The sequence below is a fragment of the Eublepharis macularius genome, chromosome 7 (assembly GCF_028583425.1).
Source record: "Eublepharis macularius isolate TG4126 chromosome 7, MPM_Emac_v1.0, whole genome shotgun sequence".
Classification (NCBI taxonomy): Eukaryota; Metazoa; Chordata; class Lepidosauria; order Squamata; family Eublepharidae; genus Eublepharis; species Eublepharis macularius.
In genome coordinates, this window is record NC_072796.1 from 67,252,522 (window position 1) to 67,274,009 (window position 21,488).

General features: G+C 40.1%; 1 protein-coding gene across 3 annotated transcripts in view; it reads right to left on the reverse strand.

Moving 5' to 3' along the window:
• Positions 1-21,488, reverse strand: part of ANKRD12 (ankyrin repeat domain 12) — a 135,948-nt gene that overhangs the window by 55,428 nt on the left and 59,032 nt on the right. Inside the window, exons 4-8 of one of the 3 annotated variants that reach the window (XM_054985591.1) lie at positions 21,199-21,267; positions 16,877-17,023; positions 11,003-11,203; positions 7,951-8,093; positions 6,953-7,100 (exon numbers count right to left, since the gene is read on the reverse strand). In XM_054985591.1, the coding sequence (XP_054841566.1) occupies positions 6,953-7,100; positions 7,951-8,093; positions 11,003-11,203; positions 16,877-17,023; positions 21,199-21,267 (708 nt within the window). Of the gene's footprint in view, positions 1-1,748; positions 1,770-6,952; positions 7,101-7,950; positions 8,094-11,002; positions 11,204-16,876; positions 17,024-21,198; positions 21,268-21,488 lie in introns of those variants that run through there. The other 2 variants (XM_054985592.1, XM_054985593.1) reach the window with 2 other exon arrangements.

Consider the following 21,488-nt stretch of genomic DNA (forward strand, 5'->3'; position numbering starts at 1 on the left):
TTTCTCCATTACTGCTGTCACCAATATGGCCTGTGGAAAGACAGAAGAGCTTCTAGGACCTGTCTAAAAGTGACAATCGCTTGCAATTGGCTCTTCACCATAGATGCCATTGGTTCCATTACTCTCCTTATGGCTCCCCATATCATTACTCTGCTTATTGGCTTCACTGGACATATATCCTTCCCCATTACTTCCTCCATGACGAAGATGTTTATGTTTTGTTTTGTGCAGAACCAAGAAGTAAACTGAAACTTACAAAGGTTCTGGCCACAGTTACAGAAATAGTGTTGCCCTGGAATCGGTTGAACCATAGGGTGCAATCAGATGATGGTTCTAATGTCGTATCAGATCCTACACTGGAACCCTCTCCACCAAAATTTCTTACTGAGGATTCTGCTGTTTCCCCGAGTAAAGATCTCCACTTGTACACTGAGCAGTTTGTCCGGATGGCAAGATCGCTGGATGCTGAGGTGACCTACTCTGCTCCGACCTCTTCAGATCTGGTCTTCAAGGTCATACACTGGAAGCGGCTGAACCAGCACCATTTCTGATAATGTGACCACAAATGTATGGTCCAGACCAGCCTCAACTCCAACAATATCAAAAAAAACTGGACAATATGTATAAAACTAAACAAGAAGATCATTATGGCCCGCTACCAGCTCTTATGGGATAAGATAGACCTAAGCCTAATCCCAGATGAGACACAAAGGCTTGCAAACAACAAATTAATACCGCCAGACATAATGGAAATTGCTTCTTGAGAGCTGTGGCCTCTGCAATTGTGATACACAGACACACATGTCTCAGAACCACAGTGCTAGCCCGTCACCATAGAATGAGGGAAGAAGACTTTCCCCCTGAAAGGACAGACCCATTTCGCCCACAACGGATGAGGCACTAAAAAAGATTAAGGATGATAAGGTCATAGCAAGGTCCTTGGGTATCACACCTCTCTACCCAAATTCTTATAGGCAGAGATTTCCCCCAAAGTCATATCTGCCTTACAATAGTAAATAGAGTTAGTTCCATTCCAAGCCAATGAACACATTGCCCAGAGGCTCTCAACAGACTTCTTCATCTGTCTCTGTTCAACCTCAGAGAAGATACTTCGGAACCAAATCAAAGGATGGTTCCTGTCCCTCAACAGATCTATCTGGATCCAATAAACAAGGTTTTTGACACCACGCCTACCAGGGCTGTATCAGTCAACCACTCACTTCCTCTACAAGCTTGGAAATAGATCACTCAAGAGGCCTAGGCTACTGCCTGGAATGCCATACTGCTCCACCCAACACTCTGCACAACCCTCTACCTCCTCCCACCTTACTCTTAGAGGAAGTGCAGTCTTTGCTGCAAAAACAAGCCATAGAACTGGTTCCGTCTGGTTGCACCGATGGGGTATTTTCCTGATATTTTATTGTTGACAAAAATTCAGGAGGTTTCTGCTCAGTTTTAGACTTCCGTTCCTTAAACAAGTTTACAGTTGTCAAAAAGTTCAGAATGTTGTTGTTAAAAGATGTTTTATCTGTTAAAAACTCAAATTTGGTTTGTTACTGTGGATTTAAAGGACGCATATTTTCATGTTTCAATAAATGTTCACTACATAAAGTTCCTTCACATTCAATGTAGCTCCAAGTGTTGGAAGAGGAGGATTTAATGCTGCCCCTTTCCTCAGGTTTCAGAGGGGTACAAACCAAAGAGTTAGAAAGATAGAGAGGTCAAAGCACTGACTTCCTCCCCCTCACCTCTTCTCTTCCTGGCATTGTTCCAGGCAACACCTCTCTCCTTCTCCTCCCTCCATCTTGGCAGCATGGATGCAGGCCTATACACCAAGCAGAAGAATGGAAAATGGATTTATCTGCAGATTTATGTAGATGATTTAATTCTGGCCTATGAAAATCCAGATGATAGCAAAGAAGTTGTACAACATCTAAACAAACATGTCGAGATAAAGCAGCTAGGTAACGTCACTCACTACCTAGGCATGCAACTTTACAGAGAACAAGATGGAAGTTTCCTTATTAACCAAGAGCAAAAGATCAAAGACCTTATATCCTTCATGAACATGGAAGATGCATACGCAATTGCTACTCTTATGGAACTAAGCTATGTAAAGGATCTAGATGACACTGAAAAGCTACCAACAGACAAAAAGTATCATGCTGCCATAGGCAAGCTACTCTACATAAGTACACTAACAAGACCCGACATAAGTGCTGCAGTGGGTCTACTATGCAGAAAGTCTTCAGCACCAACCTTCAAAGACTGGAATGCAGTCAAGAGACTTGTTAGATACCTGAAAGGTACAACACATTTCAAGCTCAAGTTACCGGTTAACAGCAAACCCAAACTAATCGTGTTCACAGACGCTAACTATGGAGAAGACTTGAATATCAGATTATCTACCAGTGGTCATATTTTCTTTTACAGAAATGGAATGATAAGATGGATACCTGAAAAGCAAGAAAGGGTTGCTCAGTCTTCAACAGAAGCTGAATACATCTCAGCTGGACTATGTTGCCAAGAGATAACATGGCTAAAGAGACTACTAGGAGATCTTGGAATACAGATCTCACAACCTGTAACAATCTATGAAGACAATCAAAGCTGTATTAAGTTCTCACAGAGAGAAGACATCCACCATCGTACAAGACAAATTGATCCTAAGTATCACCTCGTGAAAGAACTACAACAGAAAGGCATCGTGAAGATGATCTACTGTCTATCCAGAAAGATGACTGCCGATGCCCTAACCAAGCCACTACCAAGACTTCGCTTTCGGAATCTATGAGACAAGATGAATCTCATAGACTGATCCAAGCAACAGAGAGAGGGGGTGTTGGAAGAGGAGGATTTAACACTGTCCTTTTCCACAGGTTTCTGAGGGGGACAAATCGAAGAGACTCTGACTCTGATAGTGCTGTTCACCAGGCTGAGACTTCGATTCTCTATCCTGAGGTTAATTCACATGTCCCTGAATGGATGGAACAACACACAGAACCTCTTGGTGGAGGGGTGCTTTCCATGGTCATAGATCCAGAGGAGTTAGCCATATTAGTCTGCAGTTGCAAAATAGCAGAGTCCAGTAGCACCTTTAAGACTAACCAACTTTATTGTAGCAAAAGCTTTCAAGAACCATAGTTCTCCCCTCACCACCTATATATCTCTGGCTAGTTTCTTCATACCCTCCATGTATCTGACGAAGAGAACTGTGGTTCTCAAAAGCTTATGCTACAATACAGCTGGTTAGTCTTAAAGGTGCTACTGGACTCTTTATTATCTTGGTGGAGGGTCCCTTTGGCTCCTCCTCAGCTTGTGTATTAATCTACACAGATGTCTCTCTGTTAGGAATGGGGGCTTGTTCAGGGACCACTCAGGTAAAGGGAGCATGGTTTCATCACGAATTGTCCAAGCACATCAACTTCCTCAAGCTCAAGGCAATAAGGTATGCTCTGAAGGCTCTGTTTTGCCTAGTAGAAGGCAAGAATGTTCAGGTATGCATGGACAATACAACTGCCATGCATTACTTGAACTGACCAGGGGCGGGGGGCACAGCTTTTCCGGTCCTCTCCTGGGAATCCTCACTCATAGGTAAATGGACTATCCAGCATCAAGTTACTCTCTTTGCCATACACATAGCAGGCAAGGACAATGTTCTGGCAGATGCACTAAGTTGGTCCAAATCCCAATACTACAGATGGTCCATCTGCATGGACTTCCTCCGTGCTGTTTTTGCAATGTGGTGGTATCCTACCATATTGCCACATACCTCAACAAGAAATGTGCTCATTATTGTTCATTGGCAGAAAAGGGGAAGGCCTCTTTCAGGGATACCTTTCAGAGCCCGTGATTGGACAACCTCCTCTTCCCCTCATGACACTGACTCTCAGCAAGATGCTGAGGGAAGGTTCCTCGGTAATTGTTATAGCCCCTTACTGGCCATGGCAAGCCTGGTTTGTCAGTATTCCAAATGGCACAGGGTAGAATCTATCATTTCCTCCTAACACCACACCTGCTACAGGAGGACATGGTTCTTCACCATGACCTGGGCACTCTGAAACTGACAACCTGGTTCATATCCCCACTGGACTGAATTTTCCGCCCCAATCCAGAAGGTCCTAATGGAAACTAGGAAACCATCCACCAGGAAAATCATACCTAGCCTAATGGAAACGATTTTCTGTTTGAGCCAAAGACAACAATCTGAACCCTGTCTCTGCCTCACTGCCCCTCCCTTTTACAATATTTGGTCCAGTTAAAGAACCAAGATTTGCTTAATTCCTCCATTTTGGCCTACCATGACAACATAAGTGGGAAATCTCTCTCTGCCTAGTCCCAACGCAAATCCTTCCTCAGAAGTTTAGCAAACCTATATCCTCCAGCATCCATGGTGATTCTCCAGTGCAGTCTCTCCTTGAATATTGCTTCACTCATATTTAAACCTTTCGAGCCCCTAGCTACCTGCTCCTTTAAGGTTCTGACAGCTAAAACAGCCTTTCTGGTGGCTATAACCTCAGCTAGGAGGGTGAGTGAATTGCAAGCCCTGAGACATGATCTTCCTTTCATTAAGATGTTCACAGATAAGGTGGCCTTCCTTCCAAGCCTCCTCTTTCTGCTGAAGGTCACCTCCACTTTTCACTTAAATCAGGACATGGTCTTATTAGTATTTTCCCCTACTCCTATGACTAACACAGATAAACTTTTGTACATCCTCAATGTTAAACATCGTTTGTGCTTCTACCTGAATAGGACAGGTGCTTTCCAAAAGGACCCTAATTTCTTTGTCTCGTTTAAAGAGCCCAAACAGGGTCTGAAGGTTTCTGCATAGACCATTTCAAATTCGCTACTTTAGCTTATTAAGAATTGTTGTAATCCATCTAAACAACCATGCCCATTGCACATAAGAGCACAGCCTACAAGGTCTCAATCCACCTTGTCAGCCTTCAATTTGGACATCCTTCTAGTGGACTTGGGTAAGGTGGCCACCTGGTCTACGCTGTCCACAGTCATCAAGTATTATGCCATGTAGACTCCAGAAGGGATGTAGCTGGAGCAAAGCTGTCCTCATGAGCCTCTTCCATTAAAGAGCTTCACGCTCACCACCTACATATGTTAGCTCGCTAATCTCCCATGTGGGACTGCACAGAAGACACAATGATGAAAACAGGGTTGTACTTACCTGCAACTGTTGTTCATCAAGTGGTTTTCTGTGCAGGCTCACATTCCTCCCTCCTGTCCCGATATGTGTTCTTTTAAAAAATTTTCTTCTACACTGGCAGCTTAGAGAAGTGAGGGATGGAGCTGCTCACCCTGCCTTCTGGACTTAGCCCTTGATTGATTGATTGATTGATTACATTTGTAGCCCGCCCTCCCTGCGGGCTATATATAGGTAAATTATAACAGATAAAACAGTATCTGTAAATTATAAAATAGGTAAATTATAACAGATAAAACAATGAAATCGCATCTTGACACAGCAGCATAAATTCCAGGATAGGATGCCCTTCCCCTGCACACTATACACAATGGAAAAAGAAGGGTGGATAATGAGAGAGAACAGCAATGGAGATCCTCTCTCTGTGGCTACAAAAAGAAAACTGAGAGAATAGCACCCCTCCTTCTCGTTATGTGATGTTTTTGGCAGGAAAGTGCCAAAGTGAGGAGAGGCACGCCTATCTTCTAGAAAGCTCTGGAAATCTTCTCTGTGGCTGGCCTGCGTGTGCAGAGTCCCAGTGTGGAACTGCACAGAAGCCACAAAGATGAACTGTTATTTATTCTGCATATCTGTATGCTTCTTCTCCATAACCTATTTGAGGCAGCTCACAATTGAAATAATAAAACACCACAAGCCAACACAACCAATAAAATGCCACAATCCAATGAAACACTGGCAAATAAAGTGGGAAATATATAGCAAACAGTCTCTTCCTTGCAACCCTGGATCTGCCTTCAGGAGGAACAGGAGTGGAGGTATCAGTCTCCCCCATCTTCCAGAGCCCTCATAAGGTATGGCCAAGCTGCCCAGTATCAAGGCAGTGGGCAGATTCTGGACCCAACACAATGAGGTCTTCAGTGCAGTGTTTTACTTTTTCTTAAAGTAATGAAGGCAGTAATTCACCTATATGGAGGAAAGTAAATGTAGGCATGTACTCAGGAACACACCACTGGGGCTGGGATAAAATTTTCTCTCTCCCCTGCATTACTCCAGTATCTGGATTAAATAAAATTTTATGCCTTTCAACTGAATCTGAAGTTGTAGCCAACTTACTTTGTCCTATGGAGCTTAACATAACAATGAAAACCAAACTAGTTCTGTTTCTTAGCTACTCTAGAAGAGTTGTTTTCCCCATTCATGGATTGGGACCTTCAGATAGGTCATAGAATCCCTCCTTATGAGCTTCTAGAGAGAGTTTTTTTAAAGGAGCAGCTGCTGAGAAAAGAAGCAGGTTAGCACGGTGAAATCACTCAATAACACAGTGGATTCCTCCATGACTATGGCCCTTAACTTGTTTCTCACTATGGCATTCCTTCCCAGAGATCCACTTGCATTTTCTGCCCCTGGGTCTCTTGGACTACTGCTCACAATCCTGACCTTGAAGCTGGTGAGGTCTTCAGTCTGGCTTCCCATCTTCTTATCAAGTTATACTGATGCCACATAAATTTTTGTCACTGCTTTCAAATCAAGTAGGTCCATGTTGCTGCCTAGTGGTAATACTATGTGCCAAGTCTGGAAAGATTGAAGACCACTGCTCTAAAGCGTGACAGGATATTTGAAACAGGCTTTTGACATAGTTGTGAAACACTTCTATTTATTTATTTTAGATCTGACAGCCAGCTTTTCTCCCCAATGGGTTCCCTCCTTTCTCTTCTTAACTACAGAGAGACTCCCCAATGGTTCCTTCCTTTCTCTTTTTAACTACAAAAATGCATACAAAAGTTGATCTCTGACCTGAGCAACCATCTTCATCATCAGAAATGGGAACTTCTCTTTTCAATAACAGCTCCAATTCTTCTGTTTCTGCTACATCAACTGGTCTCTCTCCATGTTTATTTGCCTGAAATGGATTGCCACCATGTCGGAGCAACAGCTTCACAATCTGAAACATCAGGTATGTAAATTTACTTCTGTGTTTTTTAGCTTTGCAAAGAGAATCTCAGGAGATGAATGGATTGACAGATACACTGTACGCTTCGGCAAGCCGGGACTTGCCTTTTTGTTTCCCCAGTCTGATTCCAGAATATTAGTACTGAGTTCTTACCTGTTACTATTTTTGTGAATGATCACTGTTCTTATCTTGTATACATTTAAGCTTTGCACAGTAAAGTCAAACGATACCATTTACATTTCATTGCCTTTTGATCTCACTACTCACATTTTTTCCTGTATCACAATATATAACTTTCCAACAGATGATACACTTCATGCAACTAATTAAATGAACTCTTGCCATAAAAGCTTATGTCATAAACAAATCTGAATGGGCTAGACACTACAAATCCATTCCAAAGGTGCATTCCCCCAGCACAAGGAGCATTCCATCAACAAAAAACCCTCTTTAATTGGTGGAACATTCCTTGCACCAGAGGAATATATTGGCAGAATGGACTGGAAGGAACTAACATTTAATTTTTAAGGTGCCCCCAAATCCTTCTGTATGCTGATATAATTATTTAAATAAATACAGTAAAATATCAAATCTTATAGTAAAAAATCTTATAGTAAAAAATCAAATCTACAGCACTTACTTTTGAACAGTCCCACTGATTTCACTGCAGTAGCTCTAAAGCACTTTGTGAGTTATACCCAAAGCAAATAAGACATTCTACATTACATAGAGATAAAATTCTTGTAATGTAAGACTACACGTACTGTTTATATTTAGCTAGCTTTGATTACGAAGGCCTATTACTGGGGGATGGGGAGGGGTTTACATGAATGGGACATACTTTTCTGTGTCCACTGCTTGCAGAATCATGGAGAGGTGTATCATCATCCAGGCCTTGAGTGTTCACATCTGCCCCTGCTGCTATTAAAACCTTAGCAATGTCATAATAACCAGCATTGCAAGCTTCATGGAGCGGTGTCCAACCTATTGTAAAGGAAATCAAGCTTTAGGTTTTTGTTTTAGGAAACTTTCAGAATTGTATAAAAATAAATTTAGCAAAACACAGAACTACTATGTTTTATTATGAGATTTTTATTTAAAAACAACTGTTAACTACTATAAACTTTGACAAGGATAACAGTTCACTGTCAACACTAATTTTACCCCATTTCCAAAAACTGAGCCATAATTCAATTTATATGAAAATATTTTTTGTGCCTGCAAACAGAGAGGCAATACAAGTATCATCAGAGAATGTGCTATTGAGTGGTTTGGTTTTAACGTAACAATTTCAGTTCTATGAATGTTAAGGCCTTGTGATATTCACCATGGCAGGACTAAATCAGTAAGCCATAGAGGCAACTGCTTCACATTTTCTATGGACTACTGACTAATCAGGAAATCACTGTTACTGAGTTAGTTATACGTTTGTTCTATAAACTGATGATATTTACTCATTCAAGATTTGTATTATATATGCTTATGAGATAATGTTCCTGTGACAGACTCAGCTTCAAAAGCTGAGATTGCTGGACAGTAAAGAGGATGATTGGCATGCCCCCCCCTACTTTGTGGCTAGTTTGAAATGGCAGTTGGGGATGGAATGTTGAAGGGTTGACAGTTGGAGTAAACAAAAGAGTGAAGAAGAGTTGGAGTCTGGCTTTTGACCAGAGGGTCAGCCAGAAAGTCCTCTGTGTGAAGAAGGAAGGGAAGGAGTTCCCTTAAAAGTGAAATCAGTACGTTCCTGAAGCACTTTTAGTCCTTCAACTAAAGTGGGAAAAACCAGCACTAACTCCTACTTAGACTTAAGAGATCTGGGAATTATAGTGGGCCAAGGAAGTGGGTAGAAAAGAGTCTCCCCTTCGGCACCAGAAACAGGGTTATAGCATAACTATAACGCCTGCCCAGTATCTTTAAAGGGTTTGACTCAGTGGAGTACCCTAAAGTCTGGAGAGGAGGGGAAGTTGTGCTGTGTCTGAGTGTTAAAAGTGGAGCATTTGTGAAGCAGTGCCAACCTCTGAAAGAAATCACCTTAACATCTTTAAATCTGACAATACCAACGTCTTTAATTACAAGCCACCAACGTAAGAATCATATCAAGTGTTTTGTGCCTCACATCAGTGAAGTGTTCTGTTTAAAAACCTCTACATTATTTTCAGTTCAAACCTCTGCCTACCTGTCTTCTTATTTTACCTTCTTGTAAATAAACCTTCTGTTACACTTTGAATCTCCCCAAGCCTTGTGTGCCAGTTTCAGTTTAAGGGAAGGGCAAACCCCTGATCATTCCTCTGCTTGGACTTGGTTGGGTAACCATACTACTTATGTGTTACTGAAGGGTGGGACAAGAAATAGTTAAAGCTTAACATCAACCACACTAGTGAAGGCTTCCCAGCCCAGTATACAGCTTCATAGGCTTAGAGAGGAGAAGTTTTACCTCAAGGTAGGGGACGGTCAGCCCAAACCTGAGTTTGACGTGGGTTTGTGACAGTTCCTTCACTATCTTCTCTCACCGTATTTCTCATTATACTGTAATCAGCATAATGGGATGGATCCAGCAACTGTCAATGAAAGCCTGCAAAGATGAAAGCTGACAGTGGGCAGAGAAGCCAATTTTTGCCCTTCTGCCACCTCAGTACAGCCCGCAAGATCCACAAGGCTACTAATCCACATGGGTCCTTTGGTCCTGGAAATCAATTCTCCCTCTTGCAGTGTAGGTGTGTTGCTGTAGAAAGTGGGAGTGTATACTGATGTAGGAATGTAGTTTTTAAGTTGTTATCTTATTGAAAATCTTAATAAATTGATCCTTAGATTTTGAATAGAGGCTTTATTGAGTAAAACGTAATGCCATTGTCAGAAAGAACAAGGGAAAGTCACACGATTCTATTGGAATGGATCCACATATTGTGCCTAAAAATATGTTCTTCTAAGATACACCTTAGATTCTTTCAAACACATGATCTTAAACAACTTATCTACAATCATTGAGATACTTTTGATTGTTTTATGAACTAACAAAATAACTTTTAAGTACTTTTAAGTGCAGGCTACTGGAATGTACAGGATGTACTTCCAGCTAAATGCACTTCTGTTCAGGTGCAAATATCATGAATTTTTTTCCAAGTGAAATTTGGAGCTTCTTAGACACTTGAAAAATGCAAAACAAATTAATTTAATTATTAAAATTAAAGACCAGGTAGTGGTTGCATTCAGATGTCACAATAAACCAGTTTCTAAATTATGATTAAACTGTGGTTTAATGTGATGTCTGAACATAAACTGCCAAAACTCTAATCTGAAAATCTTGTTTGTCTCTAAGGTGCCACTGGACTTAAATCCTGCGGTTCTACTGCAGACCACCACAGCTACCCCCTTAAACTTTCAGAAATTTAATTTGAATTATTTCAAAGGATCTATGTTTGACATACATACACAGCTGAGAGCCGTACAGCAACTGTGTGATAACCTTTGCCACAAAGACACAGATAGCTGAAAGAACATATTGATTTCCTCTGGTATAATTTTTTTTCCAAAGCAGAGACATTTCTGCTTATGATTGTACTGTACCTGCCCTGAGCCAAGAGCAAGGAACAAGAGGCTTGACTTGCCCTAGGTTTCTTTCCTGCTCCTTCTTCCCAGTTCTCCTCCCATTTATAGCAGCCAATCAATAGGAAGTGGAATACAGCAGCCTGGTTAATGCAAGAGTGCACAGGATAGTATTCAGGGATTCAGCTTGGAGGCAGTGAAGGAGGCAAGCAGTGGAGTAATTGGGGCTGACAAAACAAATGGTTTGTTAAGTAGGCCTAATAGACTAACCAGGGTATCTCTAACAAACTGTAAACAAGAAATGACATTTGAATGCAGCCAGCATTAAATAAACTATTTGTTGAACTTACCTGCAAAATCTTTTACATTCACATTTGCTCCTAGACCAATTAACTCTTTCACTTGCTTAATATCGCCTCTAATTGCTGCTGTGTGTAAGGGGGTTTCCCCACGTTCATTTCTCTTGTTAACTTTGTCTTTTTGTCGTGATGAGGAGCTTGGAGTTTTCTTTTGCGCTAGTGATGTCTGCAGAGGATGATTTAGGTTGGGATCTACAAAATAAAATTTTAGGTATGAAATATTTTTTGCCACAATGAATGGAACTCACTTCACTAAAACCTTTCTACTATCTAATTCATTTCTTCAGAGGAAGAACATAGATAATTCATTAACAGTGCTCCCAAATGGAGAGACTTTGTTCCCATTAAAAACTTTTGGAAAATCAACAATTATCTTTAAAAAGGTGCCCATGAGGAAAGCTTCAAATAGCTAGGCTTTCATGTGATAATTTATAATAATCACACAAGCAACGTGGTCTTTTGAATCTATCCAGATAGGCCAATGGTTCATTAGAGACAAAAGCTTTCTTAAAAAAAAAATAAGTTGTCCGTTAACATACAAACAGCAGTACAATGTTAATAAAATAAATAAAAGCCAAACTAGAAAAACAAGATCGTCCTTCTCACCCTACTTGACTGCCCCATTTAAGACATGGAAGCTGTTTAGTTTCTAACCCACTACTTTATTTGGCTTTTCTTTAAGATTTAAAAATAGAATTTTTTTTTGTAAACCATTTATACTACAGAGAAGTCTTCACCTTGCTACAAAAATTACTGTTGACAGATTTGGAAATGAAATGAAATTTCAATTGTCATAGAAATAACTGGAATAAAGCCCTCTGAGTATCTTGCAAGATTATTAGGGATCATTTTGTATCTTGATCTGACTTATTGTCTTAACACAGTTCATAAAAGTTTTCAAGAATGCTTAATTAAAGGGTACTGCCACCATATATGAAAACATTACTAACTTGGTTAGATTTTCTCCAGTCGATCATTGAAGTTTTTATAAGAAAAGGAACGTCTTAATATACACAGACTTTTAAATAGAGTTACCAGTTCCCTGCTGGGGGGGGGGGGAATCCCTGCTCCCAGTCTCCGCCCCTGCCACCTCTCACCTGGCCAGTGTGTGTGTGTGGGGGGGGTGTAGATGTGGAAACAGGGCTGGAAACTTTGGAGCATGCAGAATGTACTCTAGTACGCTCCCATGATGCAGTGGGAAGGACATTATTCCCAGCATGATGCGGGACTGGTTGGGAACATGTGTGTAATGTATATGCGAGTTAAGGCCTCACCAGCATGCCCCCCCCAATAACCCCCTGTATGAGACAGAAACCCCCTGCTCCTGTTCATGGCACTGAACCACAGCCACTCCAAGACCCTTAGGAGATGGGAAAGGCTCTGTTCCTGTTCTTTTGAGTTCTTTCAGCCTCTGGGTTCATCCTGAGAGTGAGCTCACGTACAAGAAGTAACTCTTGACATAGACTAAATAAAATATGTTTAGGTTTATTGAATATAGATTACAGAGAGTGTCTGCAGAGCAGAAACCACTCTTGAGTCAGGCAACAGGCAAGCAAAACAACACTTTCTATTGCTTAGCTAAACACTTATCTGCCTAAATACTTAATAGTATTCACTATTAGTATTAGTTAATTATTAGTAGTATTAGTTAATTATTAGTATAAGTATTAATAGTATTAGTTAATTATTAATATTAATTAGTATTAGTATTAATAGTATTATACTAACAGTATTGTTATCTTGCTTCTCTGACATGGCTCCTTGGCTGGAAGGTTCTTACCAATAGGCTAAGTAAAGGAATCCATTTACATGCCATGCAGCTCGAGGCATGGAAGCAAATCTCTCTCACATGATGGTAAGGCGATAGTGAATAGAGAGGTTCTACAGTGTGACAGGCAGCCATCTCTTCTTGAGACCACAAGTGGTAAAACCACACCCAGAGGAATGAAAATAGTAACAATGCCAAATACAAACCCAATATGAAATTTATAACATTATCAATCTTCTAAAGTGACTAAGTGCATGTATAGATAATCCTAAAGTACTGAACAATCCAAAGACATTACACAATTCCATAGTTTAATCAATAAATATTACTCCTAAATAAATGCAGTACTATATGGTAACAGTTGCAACGCTTTAAACAAAAACCAGCGCAAATGTCACATATTTCTCTTAGGTATGCTGAAAAGAAGAGCTCTGGGAGATGATCATTTTAAAGGTAAGTATGCAGACAGAAACATTGTCTAATTCTGTTTTCCTTTTCTCTTGCAGGTGGAGTTTGTGGATGTCAGGAGCGTAGTGGATCCGTGCCCACCTAGCCCTCCAAGGGGCCGGCTATGGCACGCTACTTTATGGGATACAAGAGAAATTGAAATCTGTGATGATATATCCAGGTGGACTGTTGCGTTGCCCCTGAGGAAGTTTGACAACAAAACTTGTGTTTTAATAGCCACCTCCTTGGAGGGCTAGGCGGGCATGGATCCACTGTGCTCCCGATGTTCACAAACTCCACCTGCAAGAGAAAAGCAAAACAGAATAAGACAACGTTTCTGTCTGCATACTTACCTTTAAAATGAACATCCCCTGGAGCTCTTTTTTTCAGCATACCTAAGAGAAAAGAGAAAGACTGTGTTACTCTCACGTGACATTTGCGCTGTTTTTTGTTTAAACTGTTGCGGCCGTTACCATATAGTACTGTGTTTATTTAGGAGTAATATTTATTGTATTTATTGACTGAACTATTGAATTGTGGAATGTCTTTGGATTGTTTAGCACTTTAGGATTATCTATTCATGCACTTAGTTTCTTTACAAGATTGATAATGTTATAAATTTCATATTGATTTGTATTTGGCATAGTTATTATTTCGTTTTAAAGGTTTATTAGTTCGTTTTAAAGGTAAGTTTATTATTTTCATTCCTCTGGGTGTGGTTTTGCCACTTGTGGTCTTGTGACTTGGACCAGGGGAGCCTCTCTTGGTTGTTGTCAGCCATCTTTTCTTGGCCTGCGTACCTCAGCCCACAATTCAAGAACCAATCAGGGCTTACTTAGTTAATTGGCATTGCTAGCATGAGAAATCAGAGGAGTACTGATTAGGAACTGAGAACGCCAGAAACCAAGGCCAAATCCCTTGAGAACAGCAGAGACTTGCAGGTGTGGTCATTAGCAAACCAACACATTTTTCCCAAGCTAGGCCGAAACTCAGCCTGCAAAGACTTAGAGCCTGAACCAAAGTTCTGTGATCTTAAGGACTGTATGGCTTAATGGCACTTTTCCCTTACACCCCTCAATCCTCTGCTTTCACCCTTGGGGGATCGGGCGACCCTACTTTTAAAGCTTAACATTAACAAGCAGGTTTCTTTCTCAGTAGCTGTCTTGCTTAGTGTGTAAGGGTTCCCAGGTCCCCCCACCCCCACCGGGAGATTGGAGACCTGGCACATACCTTACTGTTTTCCCTGTTGTGCATGTGCTCCCGGCATGTGCAATGATGTCACCTTCAGGAAGTGACGTCATTGTGTGGGTCACATGCTCTCTGGGAGCGCTCCCGCGCTCCCCAGGGGGCCAAATCAGGGGGCCAAATTCAGCTGCTGCGGAGGACAGGAGTGCTCCACAGTGGCCTGATCTGGGCTGAATCAGGCCTGATTCGTGCTGCGTTCATCCTGAATCGGCCTGCTGCAGTGTGCAGGAGCATGCTGTGTCACCTGGGAACGCGCCCTGGGAGGCGTGTTTCCCCCCTACTGGCCAGGTAAGCGGGAGCAGGGGGTGGGAGTGGGGTATTCCCTGCCCCGGTGGGGGACTGGCATCCCTATGTGTAACACTGATTAATAGACTGATGACATGACAGAAACGTCACAGAAATACAACAACTGAAATGGAAAATGGCATTTTATTGCAAGTAACCCAAATTTATTGCTTGAATTTTACCTGCTTTGTGAATATTCTTATTCTTTAAAAACATGCATTGCTTTATTGGGGAGGATATCGTACTTCTGTAAACATGACTGCCACCCTGACAATAACTGATTAGGTTTTTTTCCTCACCCTCTACATACAGCTCCATTCATCCCCACAAGTATTCACTCATCTCTATAGTGTTGGTTTTTAATACAATTGTTGCATTTCAGTATGAGCTAATCTTCTCAGGTAAAGTACATAAAATAGCAATGTCAGCATTTTCTAAAAAATTTATAAAACAATATTTTGTTCATAGCTATTTACTAGCTATGGGGAAATCAGCAAACTATTTCTTGTTTAATGTATTTAGTACAAAATAAAATAAGCATAGACATATACTTAAAATCTAAAACACTTAATTGTAGTAGTAGATGCAGCAACCAGAACACTTCTTCAGCATACATAGTTTATTAATTGTTATAAAAGTTACATATCTTGCCATACCAGATTTTAAAGACTGATTTTATGAAAACTGCTTTTTAAAAAAGTTGTTAGGTTATCAAAATAGTTGTATTTGGAAAATCTGTGAGTATGTAATACCTCCACCATGCTTTGAAGAGACTGTAATTGCAATTTCAAAATTATCAACATTAATGTATGTCATTAGTATAAGAATGATCACATGATAACGTTTGAGCTACAAATGTAGCTGACCAAAGTTGCGCTTACTAAAAATTAGTATCCAAGTTATAAATAGTTGATAACAAGATTAAAGATTAAGTCAGTAATGACTAAAGATGCTTTTAAAGTTCATATTCTTTGGTTTCATCTTCAGCAGCTCAGGAGTCAGAGGAGCCTTTTGGCTGCCAAATTCTTCTCTGGCCTGGATGGTAAAGCCAAGCTAAAGGAGACCCCTCCATTCCCATATCTCATAATGTATTCAAGTACACAATGCACAGTTCTCAGCTATGAATCATAGTTGCCTGGGGCATTTTGTTTCCACAATACACTGGGTGACACAAGCACTATATGATCCAGTCATAGTGGGGTGGGAAGAATGAAAGAGGAAAAGGGAGTGAGGCAGCAAGAACTGGCCCTCCTCTTGGTTGCCCAACAACAGGGCAGATAAGCTGAGGTGAGGTGAAAGAATGGAAAGAGAATTCTAGAGGGCAGGACACCTAGAACTCCAAGGCTCCCCTAACAACATCAAGTGCACCATGACGTTCCAAGCTCTTTGAATATTTTGCATCAGATTCGATAATAAAATGGATTTTGCCAGCTTACATGCCAATAGGTACGTTTGTCTGAGCTTTATTCCAAGGAGAGCTTGGGGAGCTCGCCTGTCTCTAGTGGGGACTGACAAAGCTAGAGAAATGTACGATATACAATAAACTGCAACAAGATCAATAGAAAAGAAAACATAAATTATAAGCTAGATGGCAGAAAGAGGGAAAATGAATTTTGATTAGTATCATCAGATTATCTACAGAAAATTATATATGAAAGCAAAGTAAATAAAGACAAATTAGAAAGTAAGAATAGTGATGATCATATATACTGGAAACAGCTGATAATGATCACACTGCCTCTATTTCTTTGTACCAGTTCTGCAGTCTTACAAAGATTTCAGGGAAAGTTGAATGCGAAGTTGAGCAGCAGATAACCTTAAAAGTTATCAAATCTGAGGGCTCCAAAAAAATCAAGATCAAGTGCCTCATTCCATATATAAAATACAACCTACAGGCTCGTTCAACCTTGGTTTGCCTAAGAGTTCTGGGGGAGGAATGAGAAGGTTTAGCCCTATTTAAAACTACCCCCCATTCTGTTATTAACATTTTTAAAGAGAAAATATGATCACTCTGAGGCAAACCAGAGCCATGCCTACCTTTTGCATTCTATGGATGGAAGGAGACAAGTGACCCTCCTTTCCTCTGATCCCTCAGGTATGCATATAGTCTGTAGTATTACCTGGACTGTTGTCTCTAGCAGTCATCTGCATAAGAAGGGCCATTTGTTTGCGTTCTGATAGCGGGTAGCCAAAAAGAATGCTAACAGGTGCTGCTTTCTTATTTCCAGCTTCTTTTTTCATTTTCTTTTTCTCTGGAACTTCCTTCTCTGGAAATAACAGTACATTTGTAAATACAGTGAAACAGCACCAACTGCAACATATTTAAGATTACATTCTTGAGAAAATACAGATATATTGTTTGGAGTAACAACATCTGGAATGCTCTGTTAAATTAGTACGGGTATTTCTGATTCAGCTGGAAGGGCAGGGACATCAAATAATCTCTCCAAAATATTTAGCATAACAGACTTGACCCAATGTGATGTAATGGTGAGTGTGTTGACCTTTGATGTGAAAAAATTAGGTTCAGATTTCTGATCAGCGATGAAGCTCAATACACAGCCTTGGATCAACTACTCTCTCTTGGAGCCCAAGAGAGTGTTGTGAGAAAATATGCTACTCTTAGAACCAAGCTAGATAAGATGGCACTTATATCCAGGTCACCACTTAATTATTATAAAGCAGTGTGGGGTGTTTAATTACATTAGATGCAGGCACAAGGGGGTGCTGAACTCTTTCCTTTGCCATGCTTCCCCATAAAACCACTTATCCCCAGCAATTTTTCTCCCGATGGCACACCTCTTCACACTGGCCCCTTAAGTCCTTCAAACTGCCCCACCATTCTTCAAAGCAATTCAATGGTGACTTAACTGCAACATAGCGAATTGAGCTGTCATTGCATGCAACTTTGGCCTAAGAATATTGGAAGAAGGGACATGAATGTAATTAAATCATACAGAATAACTTCATAAGAATATGAAATTTGTACTAAAACTCTATTTAGCAAATATATTTTTATAGAAACATTGATGTAAAAGTAAACATACAATATCAGCAAATATCTTCACATTCTTACTGCCTAGGCACCTTCTCTTTCTGAAGAACCTGGATGTCATTGTTTATGGAAACAGAACTCACACTTGATTTTGGATGAAGGGCTTATTGGTTAAATGGTTGAACACATGTTTTGTATGTTGTATGCCTGAGATTCCCTGGCATCTCTAGTTATCTCATGTTAAAGTCAATAGGAAATTGAGCTAGATGGACCAATGGTCTAATTCAGTACAAGGCAGCTTCATATGTTTGTATTTTACTAGTGAGAGATACTGATGGTGAGATTTGATAAAGGAAGACTGTGTGTGCACAGTTTATATTCATAAACAACCAGATTTCAACAGTTTGATGTATTTTCTGGAGAAAAAAAGTCTGACGATGCTTTAAGGTGTGCAAGAGGAAATTGTACTGGGTAAATATGATATTCTTCTCTTTTCTGGAAGAAAGAGCTTGGAACTTGAATGATGTCACCAACAACCCGAGTCAAAAGAGCATACAGATTGACAGTTAGCCTTTTTACCATTGAACAGCCCATCTGCAAGTTCTTGTCCCTGTCTTCTGAAAGGAAGAGCCAAATTGTGGATTATAACAAACTCACAGGCCAGAAGAGATTATTATACACACACCAGACATCTGTAAAAACTTAAAATCTATAATGAAGATACATCATAAATATGTAAGCTACTTCAGAAGCCAATCTTGGCTGAAAAGTGAAAGACAGATGTACACAAGTAATTTTTAAGCTCCAACCACAACTCTGTGCTCTCGGAAGTCCTTTCACTAATATGAGATAGTGGTTTTCAAACTCTACAGCTGTGAGCACAGATGTAGTAGTGGGGAGAGTCAGTAGTAGAGCATATGCTTTGTATGCAGAAGGTCCAAGATACAATGAGAAAGTAAGTGATGAGAAATGTCTCTACCTGAAACTTGGGAAGACACTTCCAGTCAATAAACCAGTGTTTTCATTCTGTTAAATGCAGTTTCATGTGTCAACAGGACATGCATGACAACTACAAGAGTAGACTCCTCTTCAGTGATTTCCATGATAACAAAACTTTCTTCATTAAAAGAAAGAACACTACTCCACTAACATGTATTAAGAAAAGGGGAAAATCAGATCAGGAGAACTGCTGGGGATGGGGAGCTCCTCATCAAAACTGTTTCCTCCTGTTTTTTCCTGTACCAATTGTAATTAGCTGCCTATCTTTCTGCCATGTCACTTCCAATTCCTTTTTTCCCCTTCCTGCTTGTTTACACATCTGCCTCTTGTGTCTTACAGGTCACATTCGAGAATGATCATGAATATGAATGGTCATGATTAGTGCTTTTTTTCTATAAAAAAAGAAGGGCCAGTACTCTTGATGTTTGCTGTGTTGGCAGCCCTAGCCTTCCGGCTGAATGAGATGCCAGTACTGCATATCAATGCGTACCTCCCTCAAAAGCCCTGGTCATGATCAAGATCAGGCCCTTTCCTCCAAACATAATATAGTGTGTGGTTTTGTCTATGAAAAAGATTTACCTCAAGAAACCACTGATTACGTAAGTAGGTAAAGGTAAAAGTAGTCCCCTGTGCAAGTACCAAGTCATTACTGACCCATGGGGGGACGTCGCATCATGACATTTTCTTGGCAGACTTTTTTTCCAGGGTGGTTTGCCATTGCCTTCCCCAATCATCTACACTTTACCCCCAGGGAACTGGGTACTTATTTTACCGACCTCGGAAGGATGGAAGGCTGAGTCACCTTGAGCTGGCTATTCAAACCCAGCTTCCGCCAGGATCAAACTCAGGTCATGAGCAGAGCTTGGTCTGCAGTACTGCAGCTTACCACTCTGTGCCACAGGGCTCCTTGATTACATAAGTAATTGTATTGTTCTGTAAAGATCTGCATTACAAGCTAATAGAAAATTGTCAACTACATTTTAATGATATATAACATGAACAATATAAATAGATAATAAATGGCAGCACCTGGCTCCTCCCTGCTTAGTTCTCAGGATTTTAAAGATATCTTGTTCCAGGAGCAGGTAATAAAGCATTAACTTAGAAGTGGGGACTAATATACTAAGAATTGTGTGCATGCATGCATGTTGTAAACCACTTTGAGGACATTATAGTTGAAAACTAGGATATAAATGTTGTAAACCAACAGATAGTTGTCAATTAATGGACTGCCTTATTTTTTAGATATATGCTACCTACAATGTTCTTTCTGCACACCAGGCTTCCATAAGTACCAGCATTTAGCAAAAAATAAATTCTCATTTTATTCTTTCTATTCATTCTTTTGCTTAACCTTCTCAGAAAGGACAGCACACTGAATATTCAAATAATAAAGCCTTTAATCATACTATGTTAAGTGTATTAAATGTGAGATCAGTTATGGAGAAATACTTTTCATGCTTAGGCTACTGGAGGCTCTTCATACAAAGCTTTATTTGATCTAGAAAAAGAAAATGTTTGACTTGTTTGGCATAATTTGTTCTTTATGTACTCAAGTGATTTATTTTCCAAGAACAAATCTGCTTTATATATTTAACTTTAAATGACTTCTCAAGTCTTAAATTATCTCTTCGGTGCTTATACACTGACACATACAAACGGGATGAGTTGAAACCGCTTTAATATGGATCCTATGAAACACAAGGCTGCTCACAAAGTGATTCTTTCATACTCTCAGTTCCACCAATAGCCCCAAGATTTCCAAAACACTGATGTTGGAGACTGCAGAACCCTCATGGTAAAAACAAAAACATAAACTGGGGAGGGAGTCAGGGGAGGAACTAGATAAAATCATCCTCCCCTTCTTCTGCCAGCAGTACTTCTGATGCTGCTTCAAGAAATCCCACTAGCTTAAAGCTAGTGCCCTCTCAGTTCCTCCTCATTTAACACCCCCCCCCCACCATATTACTTTTTGTTAAGAAGGGTCAAGCCAGCTTCAATATCAGCTTTTCAAAGATCTGGGTGGGTGGGTTTATTGGGGGAAGGAAGAGAACAGGAAAAAATGGTGTCCATGACTGCCACTGCATCCACACTTGATCTTTGGAAATCATTTTATCATTTACTATACTTGCGATATAGTTTTTTTTGTTTTACATATAGTTTTATTATATGTAATTTTTCAGCCTAAAGAAGTTTAATACATGGTAACTGCCACCTTTCAACACAGATATGAGTATATTTCACTGGTAAGGATCCATATCTCTATACATGCCTTCTCTGGAGGGTACTTAGGGTTCTCTGATAAAAGGAAGTTTTATTACAGTTTTATTACTATGGGCACTGTTTGAAGCCAGGTCACTGTCACAGAAAAAGAAAAAATGAAAGATAGGATAATGATGTTAATAGGAATAATTCAACCACAGTAAGTACACCTGATAATTAATTTACCTGAATATGTCCTGTAAGTAGGTATTAATCTCTCCCCCCAGCTTTCATTTGCATGTCCTGGATCTGAATCTACAGAATGAAGAACACATGGGAGAAAAGCAGGTGGAGAAGAGGAAGAGAAACGAAGTGGGGCACACAAGATAGAAACACTGTCATACCACATAGGATTTTTAAAAAAATTATTTCATAGCATCTGTATGCTAGCTTTTCTGAAATCCTTGAATAAGAATTCCTAATATTGTTAAGTAATTTAGTAATAAAAGTACTATGCTGAGATGAGCTGCTTTCAA